At 40.9% G+C, this 20,192-nt stretch overlaps 1 protein-coding gene across 1 annotated transcript; it reads left to right on the top strand.

The window, feature by feature from the left end:
* The first annotated feature begins 79 nt into the window (after positions 1–79).
* NDUFAB1 (NADH:ubiquinone oxidoreductase subunit AB1) lies at positions 80–10,178 on the top strand. The gene is made up of 5 exons (XM_027859774.1): positions 80–271; positions 7,302–7,424; positions 8,048–8,135; positions 9,097–9,206; positions 10,032–10,178. Exons 1-4 carry the CDS (start codon positions 95–97, stop codon positions 9,186–9,188), a joined length of 480 nt encoding a protein of 159 aa, XP_027715575.1. The 5' UTR covers positions 80–94; the 3' UTR covers positions 9,189–9,206; positions 10,032–10,178.
* Positions 10,179–20,192: the final 10,014 nt, after the last annotated feature.

Below are 20,192 nucleotides of genomic sequence, written 5' to 3'. Positions count from 1 at the left end.
AGCAGCTCTGGCCTCTTCTTCTCGTTGCTCCTTCCTGAAGGAGGGAGGCGGGGCTTACGGCGAAGGGCGCTTTGCATTCTGGGTCGGCGTAGCCATGGCGGCTCGTGTCCTCTCTGCTTGTGTCCGCCGCCTGCCCGCGGCCTTGGCGCCGCCGTCCCGGCCCCGGGGACTCGCGCTCGCCCTGGTCCGGCCGCTCGGCTCGGTCCCGTGCGCGGCGGCGGGGCGGCGGAGGAGGGCGGTGGCGGCGGTTCCGGCCGCTGCACACATGCAGGTGAGGGAGGCGGAGCGGGGTGGGCGGGCGGCGGTGACTTTGGCCGGCCCGCAGGGGTCACAGCCTGGCCGGGCCCGGGGGCCATGGGGGAGGGCTTCGCAGACGGGTCTGGCCGGGCCGCAGATGGACCGGGCCTTTGCCTCCCAGCCCGGGCTGGCTCGGGTTTCAAAGGCCTGCGAAGGTCAGAGTACTCCCCAGGCTCCTTGCAGCGGCCGAGCCGCAGCCCGGAACCCCTGCCCCGGGGCGCCGGCCTGCCTTGACCCCCGCGGGCTCCGGAGGGAGGGCAGGGAAGAGGACACGTGTGGTCGTCTCGGATCCAGGTGATGCCGATCACTCACACTGAGTACGTTCCTCTCTGTAGCCGGGCGCACGCTGAGTAGTGCAAGGTGGTTCCTGTTTTTATTTTGATCATCTGCCTTTTCAGTGTCGAGAGATTTAGAGGAAGGCCCCCAAAACTTTGGGTGTCGAACTGACGAGGAGGACATGGACAACCGTCCCCTCCCGCCATGGTCAGGCGTGAATGGGCCAAGATCTGTTTACTGGGAGGGATTTCCCACTTCGATCCTTTGGCATAGTTGGAGGATTTCATCGAAGTGGTTTGTCCACGATCACGCAATAAGTGTAGGTGGTGTTGAAGGGGAGGTAGGATAACTGCTGGTCTAGGGCATTGAGAACCAGCCCTTGGGAGTCAGGAGAGTTTTGTCCTCGCTGCCCCGGGGTGACTTTATTCGAGTCATTTGCCTTCCCTGGAACTCATTTTTCCTGCCTGTAAAACAAGGGGAGCTCCAAGGGCATTTCCAGGTTTGCAGTTCTTTGGGGAGATTTACAATCCAGGGCTTTCCTCTTTTAACCTCGAAGGTAAAGGGGCACCCTAGGCTGACCTGAAAGGATTTAAATTTGGGGGAAATGGAAGGGGAAGGGTAATTGTTTTCCTGCTTTCTGGCTTTCAGATACGTGAGGACCTGGATGTACTCTAGGTGTGATGATTGGGATAGGCTGCTGGAGAAAGTTGGTCCATGAAAGGGGATTTCTTCGGACCATCAAATTTCTTCTTTTATAGTTTAGATAACATAGTGATATTATACCTCAGGTAAGATAAAAAGCTTCAACCTGTGGTTAAAGCAGGTTAGCTTGACTCCAGGAACACTCGTTAGTTTAGGGACAATTGTGTTAAAAACTTTAGGTCTTTTAGAATGTTAGAGAGAAAGGATGGTTTAGAAATCAAATAATATGAACTCATTTTATAAATGGGGAAACTGAGGTACAGAGAAGGGAAATAATTTGGCCAAGATTATACTACTAGTCAGTGGCAGACTAGAACTCATTTGCCCTGACCCTGAGGCTATTGTTTTTCTATTCTATTGTACTACTGTTGATTGAAGTTCAAAATGCTACAATAATCCCAGGATGGTACAGGAAAAATGACAGTTGGTGGAGTAATTGTGTTACTGGGACACTTACTGCTACAGCTTGAATCTAGATAATTTGAAACTATGAGTTGTCCCTATTCTAATAATTGATATGTTGCTATGTCTAGCAGTGTTTTCCAAAGAAACTTTGGGTTATCAGTACCACTTGTTGGTGAACATCTAAGTAACAATATAATTTGTTCTTAAACAGTAACTGTGACCATATATTCTTAGAAAATATTTCTCATAGATTTTGGAGATGTCTAGGGGCAGTTCCACATGAATTAATATTGAAGGTTCTTCAGAGAACTCTCCAGTTAGGTTGGATTGGTCATAGGATGGATTTGATTCAAATTAAATTGATTTAAATTACTAGTCACAATTTTTTTCCTGCAAAAAGTATATTTTCATTTAGTGTATGATGAACACATACCCATATCAACTCAAATTATAGTCTGCTAAAGCTCAATGACCTTGAAAGTCATTTAGTCCAACTGTTTTAACATGACATAGAGTTAGTCCATGTAAATAGCGAAAGTAAGTAGTGATAAGTAGTGATAGAGCCAAAATTAAATTTTAGTTTTTTTCTGAAAAGATATATATCTAAAAAAAGTACACATCTACATTTTACAACAGTGATTTGCCTGAATAATTTTTTATTTTCAGCAAATGATTTGTTTCAATGCTAATTTAAATTACTTTGAAATTATTGCAGATCATTTCCAAGCCTTTCTGTGAACCACAGATCTGGGGAATAATTTTGCCAAGCTAAGTTATAAAAATGACAACATCAGTGACACTTCAAAATTGTTTGTTTTTTTTTAAGGGGTTTGCATGTTGTGGATATGCATTTTCTTTGACAAGCAGTATTTTAGTAAAAAACATACATTTTGAATTTGATTGAAGATTCATCATTCTTGGCTATTCATAACAGGGCCAAAAATGAAGGAGGTGGCAGACAAAGTATTTGATCAACCACAATAGATTTCATCAAGCCCATTTTACTCAATACAGGGCTTCTCACTCCATACGCAGATATGGTTTTAACTCTTTTTTTGGGCATAACTAATAATCTTGATAATCTGACTTCTTACTGGGCAGCAGCATAGAGGAATTGCTAATGGAATTCAGGAACACTGATAAATAGGGAGAAGTGGCAGCTGACAGTAACTGAAAGCAAACCCACTGGAAACTATAAAAAACAAATAGGAACTCAAAAAAGTAGGAGCCAGAGAGCAGACTATCGGACGCTTACTTGATCATCTCTTATAGCATCATTGTATTATAGTATGATATTCTTTTACTGTAATGATCCTAAGTGATTGTCAGAAGGTTGAGTTTTGTTCATTGCATTCTATTTAAGAATACAGGAAAAAATATAATGCATTTATAAAGGATTTCCATCGAAATAGTTGCAGTTTTAAAAGAAGCTGGCAATTCAAGGGAAGGAAGAAGAGAATAAGCATTTATGTTGTACCTACTGTGTAACTGACACTGTACTAAGCATTTTACAGATTGATCCTCACAGCAACCTTGCAAGGTAGGTGCTGTTATCCCCATTTTACAGATGAGGAGACTGAGGCAAAGAGGTTAAGTGACTTGCCCAGGTCACACAGCTAATGTCTTAGCCTGGATTTGAACTAGGTCTTCCTGACTTGCAGGCCCAGCAGTGCACCAAAATCCCCTACCCTGTCTTCTGTTCTTTTTCTCTTTTCTTTGACCCCTACCTTCTTTCAGATTCTCTTAACATTCTCTCTTCTTTTTCCTTCTTTAATTTGTGAGCTAAGCGACAACTCTAATTATGATAGCTAAGTGTCAGATGCCTTTTTCAGGAAAACGATAGTAGTACACTTAAAATTGAAACTAGAAAGGAGGATTCTGGGAAGGTGGCTGACTAGGTCAGATCTCCAAATTTCCTCCACAGAAAAAGACAGAACTTTGCCTCACAGGGAACGTAAAGCAGTGGAAATAAACAAAAGTCAGGGTAAATCAGTTGTTCTCCTAAGACTACCTAAGGAGATCCCAGGAAAGACCTGACCTCCTGGGGCAGAGGTTCAGTCTGACTAAAGTGAAAACGTTGCCGGGCCAACTTTGCTGAATCTGCAAAGGACAAGCCCTGGGGGCAGCTGGGGTTGGGAGGCAGCCTTGGCCTTAGAAACTTTAATCTCGAGGGCAGTGTTGGGGAGGTGGGTCTTCTGGCTGAGGAGGAGACCATTCTTGAGGGATGTGCAGCACAGCTGTGCTGACCAGACTGATCCTGTGCTGTGGTTGTAGGGAGAAGGAGCTAGCGCGCACCTGGTGAGTTCAGGAGCAGCAGGGATCCTGCTGGCTGTGAGCGCTTGCAAGAGAACACAGTCCCTGGTTTCAGTTCTAGGGCAGAGAGGACCGCTGTAGTTTAGAACCACCAGAGAGCCCACAGGCTCTAGTCATGGCTTAGGAGACAGAAAGTAACCGTAAGAAAGACTTGAGGCTTGGGGCATCATTCCCCATACTTTGGGACTAGAACTTGGTTACATTAATAGCTGCTAAAAATAAAATAAAAAAGTAAAAATGAGTAAGCAAAGGAGAGAGAACCCAACCATAGATAGCTACTATGAGGAAACAGAAGATCTGGGTTCATATTCTGAGAAAGATAATGGAACTTAAAAAGCTACTCCTTTTTCAATGAGAAACATCAAATGGTCCCCAGCACAAAAAGGACTTTAAAAATCAAGTAAGAGAAATCCAAGAAAATTACAAAAAGAAGGTCAACCAAGTTGAAATAGAGACTCAGAAACTTACGGAAGAAAATAATTCTTTGAAAATTGGATTTGGGCAGAGGGAAGCTAATGATGAGACATCTAAGACACTAAGAAATAATAAAACAAAATCAAAACGATGAAAAAATAGAAGATAATGTGAAATATCTCATCAGAAAACTAATCTGGAAAACAGATTGAGGAGAAATAATATAAGAACAGTCAAATTGCCTGAAAATTGTGATAAAAAAAAAGAATTTTGATACAATATTACAAAAAATTATCAAGGAAAATTGCCCTGAAGTTCTATAACAAGAAGGCAGAGCAGAAGTGGAAAAAATCCATTGATCACTACCTGAAAGAAATCCCAGGAGGGAAACTTACAGGAATATTATAGCCAAGTTTCAAAGCTCTCAGGTTAAGGAGAAAATATCGGAAGCAACAAGAGAAAAAACAAGTATCATGGAGCTACAATAAGAGTTACATACTGTGACACAGCAAAAGCGAACCGCATGCACTGAAGAATTAGTACTAGGCAGAAACTGAAATAACAAAGCCAGTCCAGGAGAGAGAAGACTGCAGGTGCTTGCGTCACATAGGTCCCAGATACTGTGGAACTTTGATGAGAAAAAAGAGGCAAGGGAGGTGGACCATCCCTTTTACTTTGTCACTGAACCACATGAGAAAACCATCATTACCAGTGACTCGAGTAGATGAGAGCTGCTGCTAACACCAAAGCTTCTGTCCCAGGACCCTCCTTTACCACTGCGGGAGAATTGGACTGTAGCTCTGGCTTCCCAAAGATTAGATTTGGAGACTTCCTTGCCTTAGAACTTACTGCCAGTTGTATGTGGAGGTACAGCTTCATCATTAAACCATCTGGACCACTCTTTAACTATCAGATGCCCATGTACCAGGCTTTTTGTTGCCAGGATGTGGAATAGAGAACTAGGACCTCAGGTATCAGGCCCCAACCAGAAACCAAGAGGATGCAGCAAATCTTCAGGATTTGTGTCATCTTGTTTTATAGTTTTTCATCATAGATAGTTTGTACTTCAGCTAGTGGGTAAGTAGTCCTTTTTCAGTTAGTCTAGGCCAGCCACCATTTATTGCATTTCTGTGGGAAAGTGTGTTCTAAACTACAAACAAATGAACTTTAGCACCACCACCTGCATGTGGTGGGCCTCCTTTATATGAACGTTAATGGAAACATGTACAGCTTCTTGTCTTACTCGGGCTATAGCATAATTTGTACACAGCAGGGAGTCAAAAGACCTGTGTTCAGGTACCGACTCTCCTGCTTAACTGATCATGGGATCAAGGGCAAGTCACTTAACTCATTTTCCTTCTTTGTAAAATGAAGATCATAATACTTGTTCTCTCTGCTTCACAGGTTGTTGTGAGGAATATACTTTGTGAAGTGCTATAGAAATATGAGCTGTTATTATTTTTGTAGCAGATGTTTAATAAATGTTTGTATGAATGTTGTGCATCGTCCCTGAAATCTAGTTAGGTAGTAATCGATCTGTGACAGCAGTGACGTATCATTGTATTAAGGCAAATACCAGTATGAATGGTTGTCATAACTTTTTTTTAAAGTAAAAAGGAGGCAGAATTTTTTTTTTAAGGCAGTTGGGGTTAAGTGACTTGCCCAGGGTCACACAGCTAGTAAGTGTCAGGTGTTTGGTCTGCGGCCGGATTTGAACTCAGGTCCTCCTGACTTCAGGGCCAGTGCTCTATCCACTGTGCCACCTAGCTGCCCCTAGAATTTGATTTTTAATGAAGGTAGTGGCTGTGTTTCCTAAGTCAGGACTATTCTGCAGAGCAGTACTCCCATGAAATTATTCTATTTTGGGCCCAACTTGTCCGTTTAGAGTATCTAAAGCAGTTTAAATATAGTGATGGATGAGTGCTATACATTGTCCATCTTATTGCATGTCAGCTTGTGGACGGTGAACATTCTTCATCTGCTTGGTTTTTCTTGTGCAGATTGTAATAGACTAAGTCAGCTTTTGGAAGACCGGTCTAGTTAAGTTCAGAGAGGCTTGTCATCAGCAGCCTGGCCCTTTGATAATGATTTATTTGACCTTGGCAGCCCTTCTCATTGGTAGAATATTGGTATCAAAAAGATATTTGAATTCTTTACTGCCCGCCATTCTGCCCTCTTTTTTAGCTCAGAGTATGAGGGTGGTGGAAGAATTAGTCTCTTCAAAGCAGGGAAAGCCAGGAATGGGAATTGTAAGTAAGACATGGAGACAAGGGACTGTAACTTAAAAAAAAAAAGTTCATGGGAAATAAGAAAATGGTGACCTTTGGTAGTAAAAGTGTTGTTTTCATTGTTTAGTTGGGTCTGATATTTGGATGATTTATGAGCTCCCTATTCAACTCTGATTTTTTTATTTTAATTTTTTTGTTTGTTTTTGGGAGGCAATTGGGGTGACTTGCCAAGGGTCATACAGCTAGTAAGTGCCTGAAGTCAAATTTGAACTCAGGTCCTCCAGACTCCAGGGCCTGTGCTCTATCTGTTGTGCCACCTAGCTGCCCGATTTTAGTATTGTTTAAAGGATTCCAATATCCAATGTGATATTAACCTCTGTGCTGATTCTTTCTCTACAAGTTGGGGCTTGATAATACTTGTACTACTCTACCTTATAAGATGCTTGTGAGGAATATGCATTATAAACTTAAATCACTAGACATGTAAATCATTATTAGTGTGTCTACTTGATACTATTTGTAAATCTCTTCACAGGTACATGACATGGGATTCTAAAATAAAGCCCTAACACATTTGTGAAAGAGAGCCATGCGTTTGTGAGTTTCCAGTGTTTTATTTCAGAGGTACTATTAAATGAGTTTGCTGTGCTTTTTACCTTGTTCTAGGTTTCAGGGATATTCCTACAGCTGAGCCGCCAATATAGTGACTTGCCCCCTCTGACACTGGAGAGCATTAAGGACCGTGTCCTCTACGTCTTGAAACTATATGATAAGATTGATCCAGAAAAGGTAATTGATATATTTGGGGAAATTGTCCCTTGGTGTGTTGACTGTTTTAATGACTAAGCCAAAGGTCGTAGTTATGAGAAACATTTTGAATTTGAAGGTTCTTTAGTCTGCAGACCTGCCACTGTAACTGAGGAAAATGATTGTCACTTAGGATATGACTTCTTAGTGGCAGTGAGGTTGGTGTCAGGATATCAGAAACCAAATTTCCTCTTTACACCTTTAAGTAACAACATATTCAGTATTATTTGCAAAATCATGACTTTTTGCAAAATGGTGTATCCAAGAGTAATCAGGAGCAAAGTTAAAGCAGATTGGTGGTTAGGGGTTAACATCATTGGGACACAGCTGCTAACTCCTGTTGCCCAATTCAGGTCCTTGGTGATTAGCTGAACAATGTTACCCTTGGGTTTCATAAAATTATAGTAGGATTTAGTTATAAAGTATCAATGATGCTACATTGAAACAACAGTGCTGGTCTGGAGTGTATTTTACATAGTGATTGACACATGGTACCCATTTTTTTGATGCAGGAAAACTATGTCCTTGGTTGGTTCCCTTAGGAAACAAACATTCTTACAAGCTGAATTCCATACTAATTATATTTTGGTTTTCATTTTCCTCAGCTTTCAGTATCTTCCCACTTTATGAAAGACCTGGGCTTGGATAGTTTGGACCAAGTAGAAATTATAATGGCCATGGAAGATGAATTTGGTAATAAATCCATATACTGTAATGTATTATCTACATGTTTGATTTATTATTTGTATTGTCAGGTAAACCCAGAAAATGACAAAATTATCAACTGAGGGTTTGAATATACCATGCTGCTCTTTCCTGGAAGTATTTATAGTGAGTCACTTAGGCATTAATTGAACCCCAAGAGTGCACATAGTTTATATAATACCAGTTAAGGGACTTTAATGATCAGGTGACTATGGCCTGGTTGAGTGTGGAATTTGTGCCCTTGAGAACTAAAGATGGTATATGAGAGCAGGGGGAGGTTCAGTAATTGTAGAGGCAGATAAATTCACAGTACCTAGCACCTTAAAATTTTGAGTTCTGAATTCTCACTCCTGCTCCTCCCCACCCATTGAGAAGGCAAGCAGTCTATCAGTTATACATGTGAAGTCATGTAAAACATTTCCATATTAGCCATACTACCAAAAACAATAAAAAGCAAGAAATATAAAGTGAAAAAAAGTATGCTTCAGTTTGCACTTAGAGTTCATCAGTTAAGAGCATTCTTTGTAAAATAAGTTTTTATTGATGTCTTCAGTTTCTTACATCATTATAATTAGTCCCAGGATACTTCCTTCAGTCATCCCATATAACAAATATTATTTTTTAAGGAGGAAAAAAAAAATCAACACAACTAACCAATATATTGAAAAGACCAAAAACATGGGCAATAGGTAACACCTGTAGACAGTGTCTTCTCATCTCTTCGGTCAAGACATGCTTGTTCTTTATAATTTTGTTATACGTACTTTTAATTTTTTGCTGTGTGATTATTCTTTCTGTTTACATGTTATAGTTATTGTGTGTATTGTTTCCTTCACTTTGTTTACCCCACTTTGCATCAGTTCATGTAGACCTTTCCATGCTTCTCTGTATTTATCTCATACAATAATTTCTTATAGCACAGTAATGTTGCATTTTTTTTCATTCTCAGGGTTTGAAATTCCTGACATAGATGCTGAAAAGTTAATGTGTCCACAAGAGATTGTAGATTACATTGCAGATAAGAAAGATGTGTACCACTGAAGTTTTTTTTTAAATCAAGTAAGTAATTTATCTTCTATAAAAGATGGTTTTCCATATAATCAGTCTATATGCACCTTTCCACATAAAACCAGAGTCTGACTGGAAGAAATGTAAATGTCCGTTGTGCATTTTCACCAGCAGAATATTATGGGAGGAGCCCTTGGCTAGGAATTGGGAGCCCTGGGTTCTAGTCTTGACTTTAACCCTAGCTAGAGATAGGATCTTGGGCAAGTTATTTTCCCTTCTTGGATATCAGCTACCATGTTGGTAAAATTGGGGAGTTGGACTAGATGATCTATAAGGTCTCTTCTGATGTCAATATTCTATTAAGGTTAGAGAAGTATTAAATTCTAGCTTTGGTGATGCTAATAATTACATTAAATTCAGTAAACGTTGTTGAACATTTGCTGTGTACAAGGGAATGTACTAGATGTGGGGAATAAAAAACCAAAAAAAATCCCTGTTCTCTTTGTTAACCTAGATTAGGAAGGTAAGAGTTCTGAGTTGGAGTCAGGAGAGATATGGGTTCAAATATCACCTCTGACACTAGTACTTTTAGCATGGACAAATCATTTTTAATATCTCAGAGCCTTTTTTAAGCTATAAATTGGGGATAATATAGGAAGTACTTGCTTCACAGGGTTGTAAGGATCATATCAGAATGTATATAAAGCACTTTGTAAATATCAAAGGACTATATAAAACTCAGCTCTTATGACCAAGCAGAATATAAATTTATGGCTTATTACTAATGCTTAACTCAGGCTCTGTCGGAATCTAATGTTATATTATTCTAAATTTACTGAAAATTTTTCGTTTTTAACTTTTCTTTTTTTTACACAGAGAACTCGGATGATCCCAGCGAGTGTCTGAATGTGAGAACACATTATGAGACCGTTGCTGCTTTTGTCGGAGTATTTCTGTTGGAACTATATTTAAGTTGTCTAAATACGTGTTGGCCTTTAAAAAATAAATATATAAAAATCAGTATTCTCAGGCCTTGATTTTTTGATGCTTTTGCGCATAGAGTACTGCCTTTATATTGATTCTGTTTAATGTTTTCAAAGAGATCTCATTGTTAAAAGAACGTTTTTGTCAGATACAAATGGGTTTTCTGGAATTGAGTATTTGCATCATTGGTTCCCAAACTCATGTTTTCTCTTTAGTTCATGACCATCTCTCTCTGAATGAACATAAAGGTTTTGTTTCCAAATTTCTTTGTTAGGTGTACAGTTTCATTTTCTTCTGGAGTTAAGACTAATATGAAAGACTGGTCTCTCATTCCCATCCAAAGGATACTGTTAAACATAATTTTTACACATGCCACTTTACACCTAGAATTTTTAATGAATCTTGGTAGTTGGTTACTTTTTGGGGACTGTAATTTGAAGGGGAGGACATCCGGGAGGGTGAGAGGACTCCAGATCATACCATGCGTCGATTGGTCAAATGAACTAGAGATATTTGACTTTAAGTAGACCAGACTTAGGTGAAATGTGATCACTGTCTTTCAATATTTGGGAGACAGTTTTATGGAAGTATGATTAGACTTGTTCTCCTTGGCCTTAGAAAGCAGTACTAGGAACAGTGCATGAAAAGTTACAGAGGCAATTTTGATTTGATTATAATTTGATATTACTGTGGAAAGTAAAAAGTGCTGTCTTAGAACATAGTTTTCAAGTAGAGCTCAAGTAACTACTTGGGGATGTTGTAGAGGGAATTCCTTTTCAAATACAGGCTGGACAGATGATTTCTGATGTCTCTTTCCACTCAGAGGCTCTCTGATTTTAAGGATAGAAGGCATTCTGGGAAGAGTCACAGCAGGAGCAAAAGACTTGGGGCTGAGAATCAGTGGGTGAGTTTTAGGGGACAGTGAAGAAATACACCTGGCAGGAGAGACTATGTAGTCAATGGAGAGTGCCTCGAAATGTTAGTGATTGTTGGGATTAGCTTTTGTTAGCTTGGAGCACAGGCATTAAGAGGAAGATCCCAAAGTGAGAGCACTCTCTTATAACATAGTTTGCATCTAAATATTGGTTTAATAAAAATGTCCCCAAAAGAAACTTAACCTGACACGCTGGAGTCCTAGTTTTTCAGAAAAGCCTCTCCCGGGTCCTGATGAGCTTTTTGATGAGGGGTCGGTTGGGCAAGAACTGCCGTTAATTTTAGCTTCCTGTTCTTGGATAAATAGTCTTGTGGGTGTTTGTAAAGTTAGACAGTCTGAAAGGTGTGGGCCTGGAAATTTGGAATATTTGAAGGTGACTCAAATATAGTTTTGAATATATCATATTAGGTATGTTGCTCTTTCCTATGTCTCCTTCCTTGGAGGTAGAAATACTGGATAGACTTCTTTCTTTTGCACAGTTGAGAGTACAGTGCAGAGGAAAGGATCTAGATTTCAATCCAGGTTTTGTCCCCTGCTAGCCTTGTGACCTTAGACAAGTTCCTTCATTTGTGAGTCTGTTTCCTTTTTGTAAAGAAGAGACAGTAATTCCTGTCCTTGGAGATTTGCATGGGGCAACTACAGAATTATATTGGTGGAGGTAGTTTCATCATCTAGCGCTCCCTGCACAGATGAAATAACAGCTCTAGACGGAAAAAAGTCAGTAACCTTTGCTTAGGGTTGTTACGGGGTTGTCACAGAGTTGTCGTAAGAATCCAACGAGAGAGTGGGTATAAATTGCTTCCGAATTATAACAAGTAACACAGATGTCAGTAGTTACTCTAATTTCTCTTCTGAGAGACTGTCCAGTAGCATTAATCCCGAACCTTTGCTCTGCCACTGAACTGTTTCCTGGAGCAGATGACTACATCTCTGGGCCTCAGTTTCCTATATATTCCTTATGTAGTAAGAGGTTAGACTTGATGACCTCCGGACAGGACTTGATCCCTTCTCGCTCTCTATGAGCCTATTAACCAAGAAGGCTAGTGTTCTGCAGTACTGATTCTAGCACTAGGTATCTAATTGTATTATTTCTAGAAAGCTATTATCGACTTATTTTTGAGAAAAAAAAAAGGTTAGATTTCTGCCTCACTGTATTTTTGCAAATATAAGGGGGAGGTGGATCAGAGGATTCCCTGACCCAACTCAGGAATTCCCTAAACAACCTGATGACTGTAGTGGATGGGCCATTATTTACAATAAGAGTTATTCATCAGGGGCCCATAACTTATTTTTAAAAAAATATTTAGATAATTCTTTCAATGTAATTGGTTTCCTTTTCCCGCTATTTCCTGGTTCTCTTCCTCCCTCTCTGACCCCTCCTCAGTCTCCTTTGCTGGAGCCTCATTCAGATCACACTCAGTAGCCGTTGGGTGTCGTCCTATTCTGTCCTGGGCCCTCTTCTTCTCTCTTCTCCTTTACTTGGCGATCTCATCGGATCCCACGGGTTTAGTTGACATCCATGCAGATGGTTCTCAAGTCCTTCTCAGCTGACGCCCTTTTGCTCCCGACATTCTTCAGCGCAGTGACTTCTGTTTCATCAATAAGACGCTCCATCTCTTGGCTCTGAGCATTTTCTCCTGTTGTCCCTCCCAGGTGGAATCCTTTCCCTCTTCATCTCCTCCTCCTGCCTTCCTCTAAGGCCCAAGTAATATTCCACCTGGTCTGTGAAGCCTTTGCTAACACCTCTTCTAGTGCCTCCCCTCTGTTGCTTCCTGTTCATACTTGTTTATACAGTTGTTTGTGTGCTGTTTCTACCCCCACCCACCCAATTAGATTGTGAGCTCCTCAGGGGCAAGGATTGCCTTTTGCCTTTTATCCCCCATGCTTAGTACAGTGCCTGGCACACATAGTAGGTGCTTAATAAATGCTTGTTGACTGATCTTTGTAATGCTGTGTACTTGATGAATCTAAAAACATTCTGAGGAGTTTGTAGGTTTCAGCAGACTACCAAAAGGGTCCATGACACAAGTTTAAGAAACCTGGGATTTAGAAGTAGCTAAAGGGCATTTCCCCTAGTAGGAATGTGGGTATGCCCATAGACATTTTACTAATAGAACCTAAGGGAATGCCGAATGACAGGCTAGCTGATCGGCACTCCCTCCTTGTGGCCTCTAAAAGCTAGCTGGTCATACCCTCTAGGATTCCCTCTTTACCTTTTCCCTTGTGCACCATTGTTCTGGAATGAAGCAAGGGAATTCTCGCCCCCCCCCCCCCCCCCAGCAATGGTACACCAGAAGCACATGGCAGTGGTGGGCAAGGGCTTTCCCTTGCTATTTCCTGAACCCTAATCTCCAAAGCAGAGCAGGAGATTTTTAATTCTTGGCAGCATAATCCCCAAAATCTCACATAGCCAGAAAAGGGAGATTCCTGGACAGCCTCAGTTTTCAAAGTTGCTTTGTGAGTAACTCCCAAGTTTAAATGTTCCCAAATTTGAGAGTTCAGACACTGGACCTCTTAGAAAAAGATTTCCTCTTGCAGCATGCTCCTTGGAGAAAGTAGGGGATAATAATACACATAGTTCCCACACAGTGTCCTACTTGGCAAAACCAGTGACATACTGGTCCGATGCAAAGGTCCGATGGAAAAGCTATATTGCTTGTTCAACCTCAAAGTGTATTTACCCTTCTGAAGGGAGTTTAAACCATACAAGGCCCTATGAGGAGATTTAATAAGTAGTATTCTGTGGGAAAGTGGAACTTGCCAGACTGGCAAACAGTTGCCCCGACACCAAATCTAAGTTCATTTCCATTCTAGCGAGAGCTGTGTTTTTCTATTTGTGGGTCCCTCAGCAACTTACTCATTTTCTGTGGTGGGTGACATAGAGGCTGTGCTGTAGCCAATACATGTGTGGTAACACACTGAGTGCCAATGCACAGAAGTTGGGTGCTCTGCTGTCCAGTCCTGGGGAAACATAGACATGAGCTGTACCTAAACTCTGCTTTGGTGATTTTCTTGGATTAGTTCCACGTAGGACCAACTGACCACACAGAGAAACTTGTGGCTCTTGAGGTCAGACTCCGGTGATTGAATCTGGTCTTTTTGAGCCCAGGGCTTTTAGGGGATTTCTGCAGACAATAGTGAAACACTTTAGAAACATTCGGCAGAGGGCCACTATTGCAGTTTGAATTTGTGACAGTGTTCACATGTGAAGTGGTTTCTCTTTTATCTTTTGAGATCAGCTTGACTTAGGATAACTTGGAAAGTGGTTCTTTAGGATGTTGATGTTATTTAGAAGGAATTCGAGTTTTCTCCTTTTCCATATGAAAGCAGATAACTAATATCTAAAAGTCCTAATTTTCTCTTAGGAGTTTGGATTAATGAGATAACCCTTGGATTTCAGGTGATAAATATTTTGTCTCTGTGACCAGTATCCTATTTTATTTATATGGTTATCTGTGTATGTCCTTTGAAATTCTGGTTTGCAGTGCTAGAAATATGACACTTTTATAAGTAGATGAACTTGACTTAATTTCTAGAATACTTTATTAAAAGAATGGTTTGTGAACCACCCCTTGAAAGGGAAATGGTGCTCACTACCAGCCAGGATGGATTCATGAAGAACAAGTCAAACCAGACTGTATCTTAGTGAAATTTTGTCTCTCTTCTAGGGCCTAGCACAGCGCTCTGCACATGGACACTTAAACAAACTGAGTTCATAAACCTAATTTCCTTTATTGACAGTTACTAGAGTGAGAGGTGGAGAAAATGTCATATGTGTCATATATTTGGATAAGGCAAATATGGCTGTCATTGTGGACAATGGAGATGGAAAGAAGGTGGGAGTACAGCTGGAACTGGTTGAATGACTGGACCTAAAGAGTGGTGATTAAGGGACCTTTTTTTTTTTTAAGGGAGGTCTCTAGTGAAGGACTACAAGGCTGTGATTTTGGATGTATGCTATTCGACACTTTTTATGTGACCTGGAGGAAATTACGGAAAACATATTTATCGGGTTTTCAGATGACACATCTCAAACGCCTAACTAATGTATGACAGAATCGGTATCCAAAAAATTATCAACAGGTTGGAAAGATAGGCTGAATCCAATAAGTCCATTATTAAATAATAAAAATATGCAGTCCTATACTTGGGTTAAAATAAAATTCTCAGGTACCAGAGAGGGTAGGATTTTTCTAGGTAACGATTCATGTGAAAAGGACCAGGGTTTTTCAATGAACTATGAGGTGGCAGCCAAACAAATCTAATTTTAGGCAGCAGTGTCAGAAGCTAAATGTGGATGATGGGTGGTTATAGTTTTGCTGTCCTCTGCCCCGGTTAGATCACATCTGGAAGCAGTGTGGTGGATAGAGTACTGCCCTTCAAGTCAAAAGAACTTGTTCGGAGATCTGGCTGTGCCACTTACTGGCTGTATCCCTTCTCTGGGCCAGCTGCTTTGTTCACCAGTGGCTGGACTAGATGATTTCTAAGGTCAGTCTACCTCTAACATTAAATAAGTATGATATTCAGTATGGGGCGTCATTTCAGGAAGTAAAGCTGGAGTGTGTCCAGACTGGGGGCAGCTAGTATGGTGAGAAGATGCAAAACCATTGTATATGGTTTTGATCACTGTATATGACCAGCTGAAGGAACTGGGGATATTTATCTTAAAGAAGAGAAGACTGGGGGAAGTGGGAGTTGACTTTGAAGAACTTGGAAGTCAGTTATTTGAAAGAAGGGATGAGATGAGGCTGAATCTGTGGGTGCAAATTATAAGCAAGCAGATTGATTTGATGACAGGTAAAACTTCTCAGAATTAAAATGAGTTGCTACTTGAGCTGTTGAGTTTTCCATGATTTGAAGTCTTTTGTTGGAGGCTGAATACTTGTTGGGGATGAGATAAGATTCCATATTGAGGTATGGGTTAGATCAGATGACCCTTTGGTTCTTTTAAACTCTTGAGGTACTGTGTTCTGATTCTGAAGGACATTGTTAGCCCCCCTCCATTTTGGGGAGAAGAGGGTAAAATTCCAGGCAAACTAAGACTTAGGTGTTCTCTTTATTCTCGTAGCCCCTTTCATAGCAGGCAGAGGACAGGGGGAGAGGTGACTTTGAGAAGAGGTGGCATAATAGCTGGCCTTCCTGGAAGCTGGAAGATGGAGAGGTTCTCATTACAATGGCTCCTCTCATCTTAGAGGTCTGGTCTTAGACTGTATGAAAAAAGCCATTTAATCAGACCTATCTAGTGTTTAATAAATGCATGTCTTCTGCTTTCCCAGTTTCTCCATTAGCACCCTCTCTGCCAACATCAGTGTGTTCCCCCCCCCTTTGGCTAGGCAATGGGTTAAGTGACTTGCCCAGGGTCACACAGCTAAGTAAATGTTAAGTGTTTGAAGCCAGATTTGAACTCAGGTCCTCCTGACTCTATCTATTGTACCACCTAGCTGCTCCCAACATCAGGGTCGTTTTATCACGGGAGAGCAGCAGTAGTTTGAATTTACTCAGCTGGAAGTGTGCTTGCCAGTTCCTGTCGTAAGTCAGTCTCTCTTCCTTCTGCCTCTGTAGTGTTGTTTGATTTGGACCCTAATCACTCAGATTCTCATACCTCTACTTTACTGAGGAGACTGAGGCTTATCTATCATGAACTCCCCCATCCTCTGTTACACTTGACAGTTTTTCTAAACTGTTGTCCACTTTCTCTTTCTTCTATTCTCAGAGGACAGTGGTCCTATTTGCTCAGTTTTTCCACTTGTGCCCTTTCTGATCCTATGCCCTCTCATCTCTCCTTTCGCTGTACCCCTCTACAGACATACTCAGATGGTCTCTATCCTAAAATAAAACACTGCTCTTGACTATGGCATTGCCTTAGGCTACCATAGTTCTCTTTCCTTTCACTGCTAAACCTCGAGGAGCAGCTTCATCACCCACTTACTCCTCAAGCATGTTGATCTAGCTTCTGATCCTTGACACTGTTGAAACTGCCCCATCCATATTAGGCTGTCACTAACCTCAGATGGCACATCTCAGAGCTTTGTGTCTTTACTCTCCTTGACCCTTCTGCAGTATTCGCATTGCTAAATACCATTTCCTTGTTGATACTCTCCTGGTTTTCCAGCTACCTGTCTTCTCCATCTCTTGTTCTAAATGTGAGTGTTCTCCGAGGTTTTAGCCTTAGCTCTCTCCTCTTTCTTCTATGACTTACTCTCCATTCCTGATCTCATTCATTTCCATGACTTTTATTATCACTGCTATGTTGATTCGCCCTCTTCCTTTTCAAATTACCCCGATTTTTACTTGGGAATCATACAAACATAGACCCAGATCTGAAAGGGATTTCAGAAGCCCTGAAGTCCTACACTCATATTGTATAGTTGAAGAATCTGAGATCCAAGGAGGCTGACCTGCTCAAGGTCAGGGATGAGATCACTAATGTTAAGAAAGAACTACTAGAAAGAGGAGTGGGCCAAGGCTAAAACCTCGGAGAACAAAGGTCAGAGGTGGGATTTGAGCCCAGGTTCATCAGAATCCAGACGTAACACTCTTTTTCAGTGTGTAAATCCCCTTAGTAGAATGTAAATCCCCTGAGAACACACTTTTGTTCTTGTATCTCCAGAACCTAGCACAGTGCTTTGCTGTACATAAGCACTTTAATGCTGAATCGAGAGGACTCCCAAATCTTTCTAGTCCTGATTTCGCCCCTTTGTTCTGGTACCTTGAACTCAACCTGTCCAGAAGACTCCTCATTACACCCAAACCTGCCTTTCCTTCCCTATTTTTGTTGATGATACCACCAATTTTGTAGTTGCTCATAAACCCGTCAACTGATTTCTTTTCCCTCATTTTATACATTTAATTAGTTAAGTTCTGTAAATTATACTTTGGCAGTCCCCTGTTTGTGCTTTCCACTGCCACTGCCACTTTAGTTCTTGTCCTCTTTTTTTTTATCGTGGAATACTGTTTGGCTTGACCTCCCTCCTTCCCACCCACCTTTCACATAGGTGCCAAATTAATCTTCTAATCTGAAGGAGTGATCACTGCCTTTCTGAAACTCAAAAGCTAACAAAGGTGCATCCTGTTGCCTACTGGAAAAAATATAAACTTGTCCTGGTATTTATGGCTTTTCACATTTCTGCCTCCAACCTACTTGTTTAGCCTTACTTCATAATACGAGTATTCTACATTACAGCCAAACTGGATTGCTAGCTGTTCGACAATCTTGTCCTGTCCATTCTTCACATTCTCCCAACTTTTTCTGTTCCTTCCTTCTTATCCTTATGATTAAAATTACTTCACACTTCTGCCTGTTGAAAACCTCCTCTTTCATGAGGCCTTTGCTTATCTTCCCAGTTAAAAAGTAATCTAGCCCAACTCTTATTTTATTGGTAAGGAAACTGAGGTCCGCAGAGATTAACTGATTTGCCTAAACCAAGGGTGGCCCTCAAGTGTGGCCCTCTGACTGAATCCAAACTTCATAGAACAGATCCCCTTAATAAAAGGATTTGTTCTGTAAAACGTGGACTCAGTCAAAAGGCCACACTCGAGGACCTAGAAAACCACACGTGGCCTCGAGGGTGCAGATTCCCCACCCCTGAGTAGTCTGATTCCCTTACTGATGAGGAAATCAAGACCAAGAGAGATGTGTTTTGCCCAGGCATTAGTGTTGGGCTCAGATACTTCTAGTTACCTACTCAATTCACCCAACTAATTAAGCCTTCCCTTCATCCCCTGCTCCAACAGTACTCTATTTAGTATTTCTCAGTACTAAACACTTGCCCCCAAACCCTGCTCAAGCACCTTATCTCAACAGCATCGTCAGACTAGCTAATCATTCTACCTCCACAATGCATCGGGCGCGTGCTCGAGAGCACACAGTTCAAATTTTATACAGGGTGTCCCAAGAGTCTGAGTGGAGTTTTAAGCTGTTAAATCCATTAAGCTTTAATAAAAGCTGAAAACTGCACTCAGACTCTTGGGACACCCTGTATGCACAGTTGTTAATCAGCATTTTTCTTTCTTTCCACCACCACCCCTCTGCCATGTTTTTCTTTCTCACACCTTTAACACCATATGTCAATGGAGAAATCTCTATCTCATAAAAGAGATTACTGAATACTAAAAGTAAACACCACCTTTGCCATTCTTAAAATCAACTACATTTTATTTTCACACAACAGGCTCAAACTTCCTAAACACTTGGAATAATACAATTAATGCAATGATTAATTCACAATTAAAAGTCAATTCAAAACCCCAAGTATCAACTGATATAACCCTCCAAATGTTTCTGAACCCAGATTTTCCAAAGTCATTTTAGGTTTTGGAAAATTAGTCAGTATGGAAGTAATTTACAGATTAAGTGTTGAGAAGCAAAGTTTTCATTGTTGTCCAACCAATGTTAATTAACACTTGAAAAGTTGAAAGTAATGCAAAACAGTTTGAAAAGGCAGCCAGTGGCATACAGGCATATTTCACATAAGGTTGCTTGATAACATCATTAATACACTATAAACAAACCCTACTGCAAAGTTTGTATTAACATCAATTTGGCTGGTTCTTCAAGATTGGCAATGGGATTGGTCTAAGCTAATTGGTCTAACCTGTAACTGTTTCAGGTAATGTTTTTTCACAGAACAAATATTGACATTAAGTGGGGTATGCCTACACACAGGACACGTGCACTATAGTTAAGCCATTGTGAAAAGGGCCAGTTAAATGTGATGTGTTGTTCATTATCTTTATGTAACTAAGGTGAAACAATTTAGCACTACTGTATTTCCATATAATGAACTTGTTTTTCAAAATGCTCTCCTAGTTTGCAAAATATCTTGCTTAGGTGCCAGGAGGGCTCAAATGGTAGTGGTGGTTGTAGGGAAGTAGGAGGGTTTCGGATGGGAAGGTGTTTGGAAGGGAAGGAAGAGTGAATGGCAGTTTTTTATAGTTGTCCACTATTTCTGAGAGAATGTGGCTATTTTAAAGTTGAGATCAGACATTCAGGTGTGGGTGAGCCTTCCGTTTTTGTCATTTGGTTCCTCTTGAAGAACCCAAAGCTCTAATTGAAACTAGAGCAAATAAAATTTTCCTTGTACACCATCCCACAGTAACACAAAAGAGAGACAGATAAC

This window comes from Vombatus ursinus, unplaced genomic scaffold (genome assembly GCF_900497805.2).
Source record: "Vombatus ursinus unplaced genomic scaffold, bare-nosed wombat genome assembly UNPS02014171.1, whole genome shotgun sequence".
NCBI classification, from domain to species: Eukaryota; Metazoa; Chordata; class Mammalia; order Diprotodontia; family Vombatidae; genus Vombatus; species Vombatus ursinus.
Note: the sequence above shows the minus strand (reverse complement) of the source record. Positions and strands in the feature narration are given on the sequence as shown.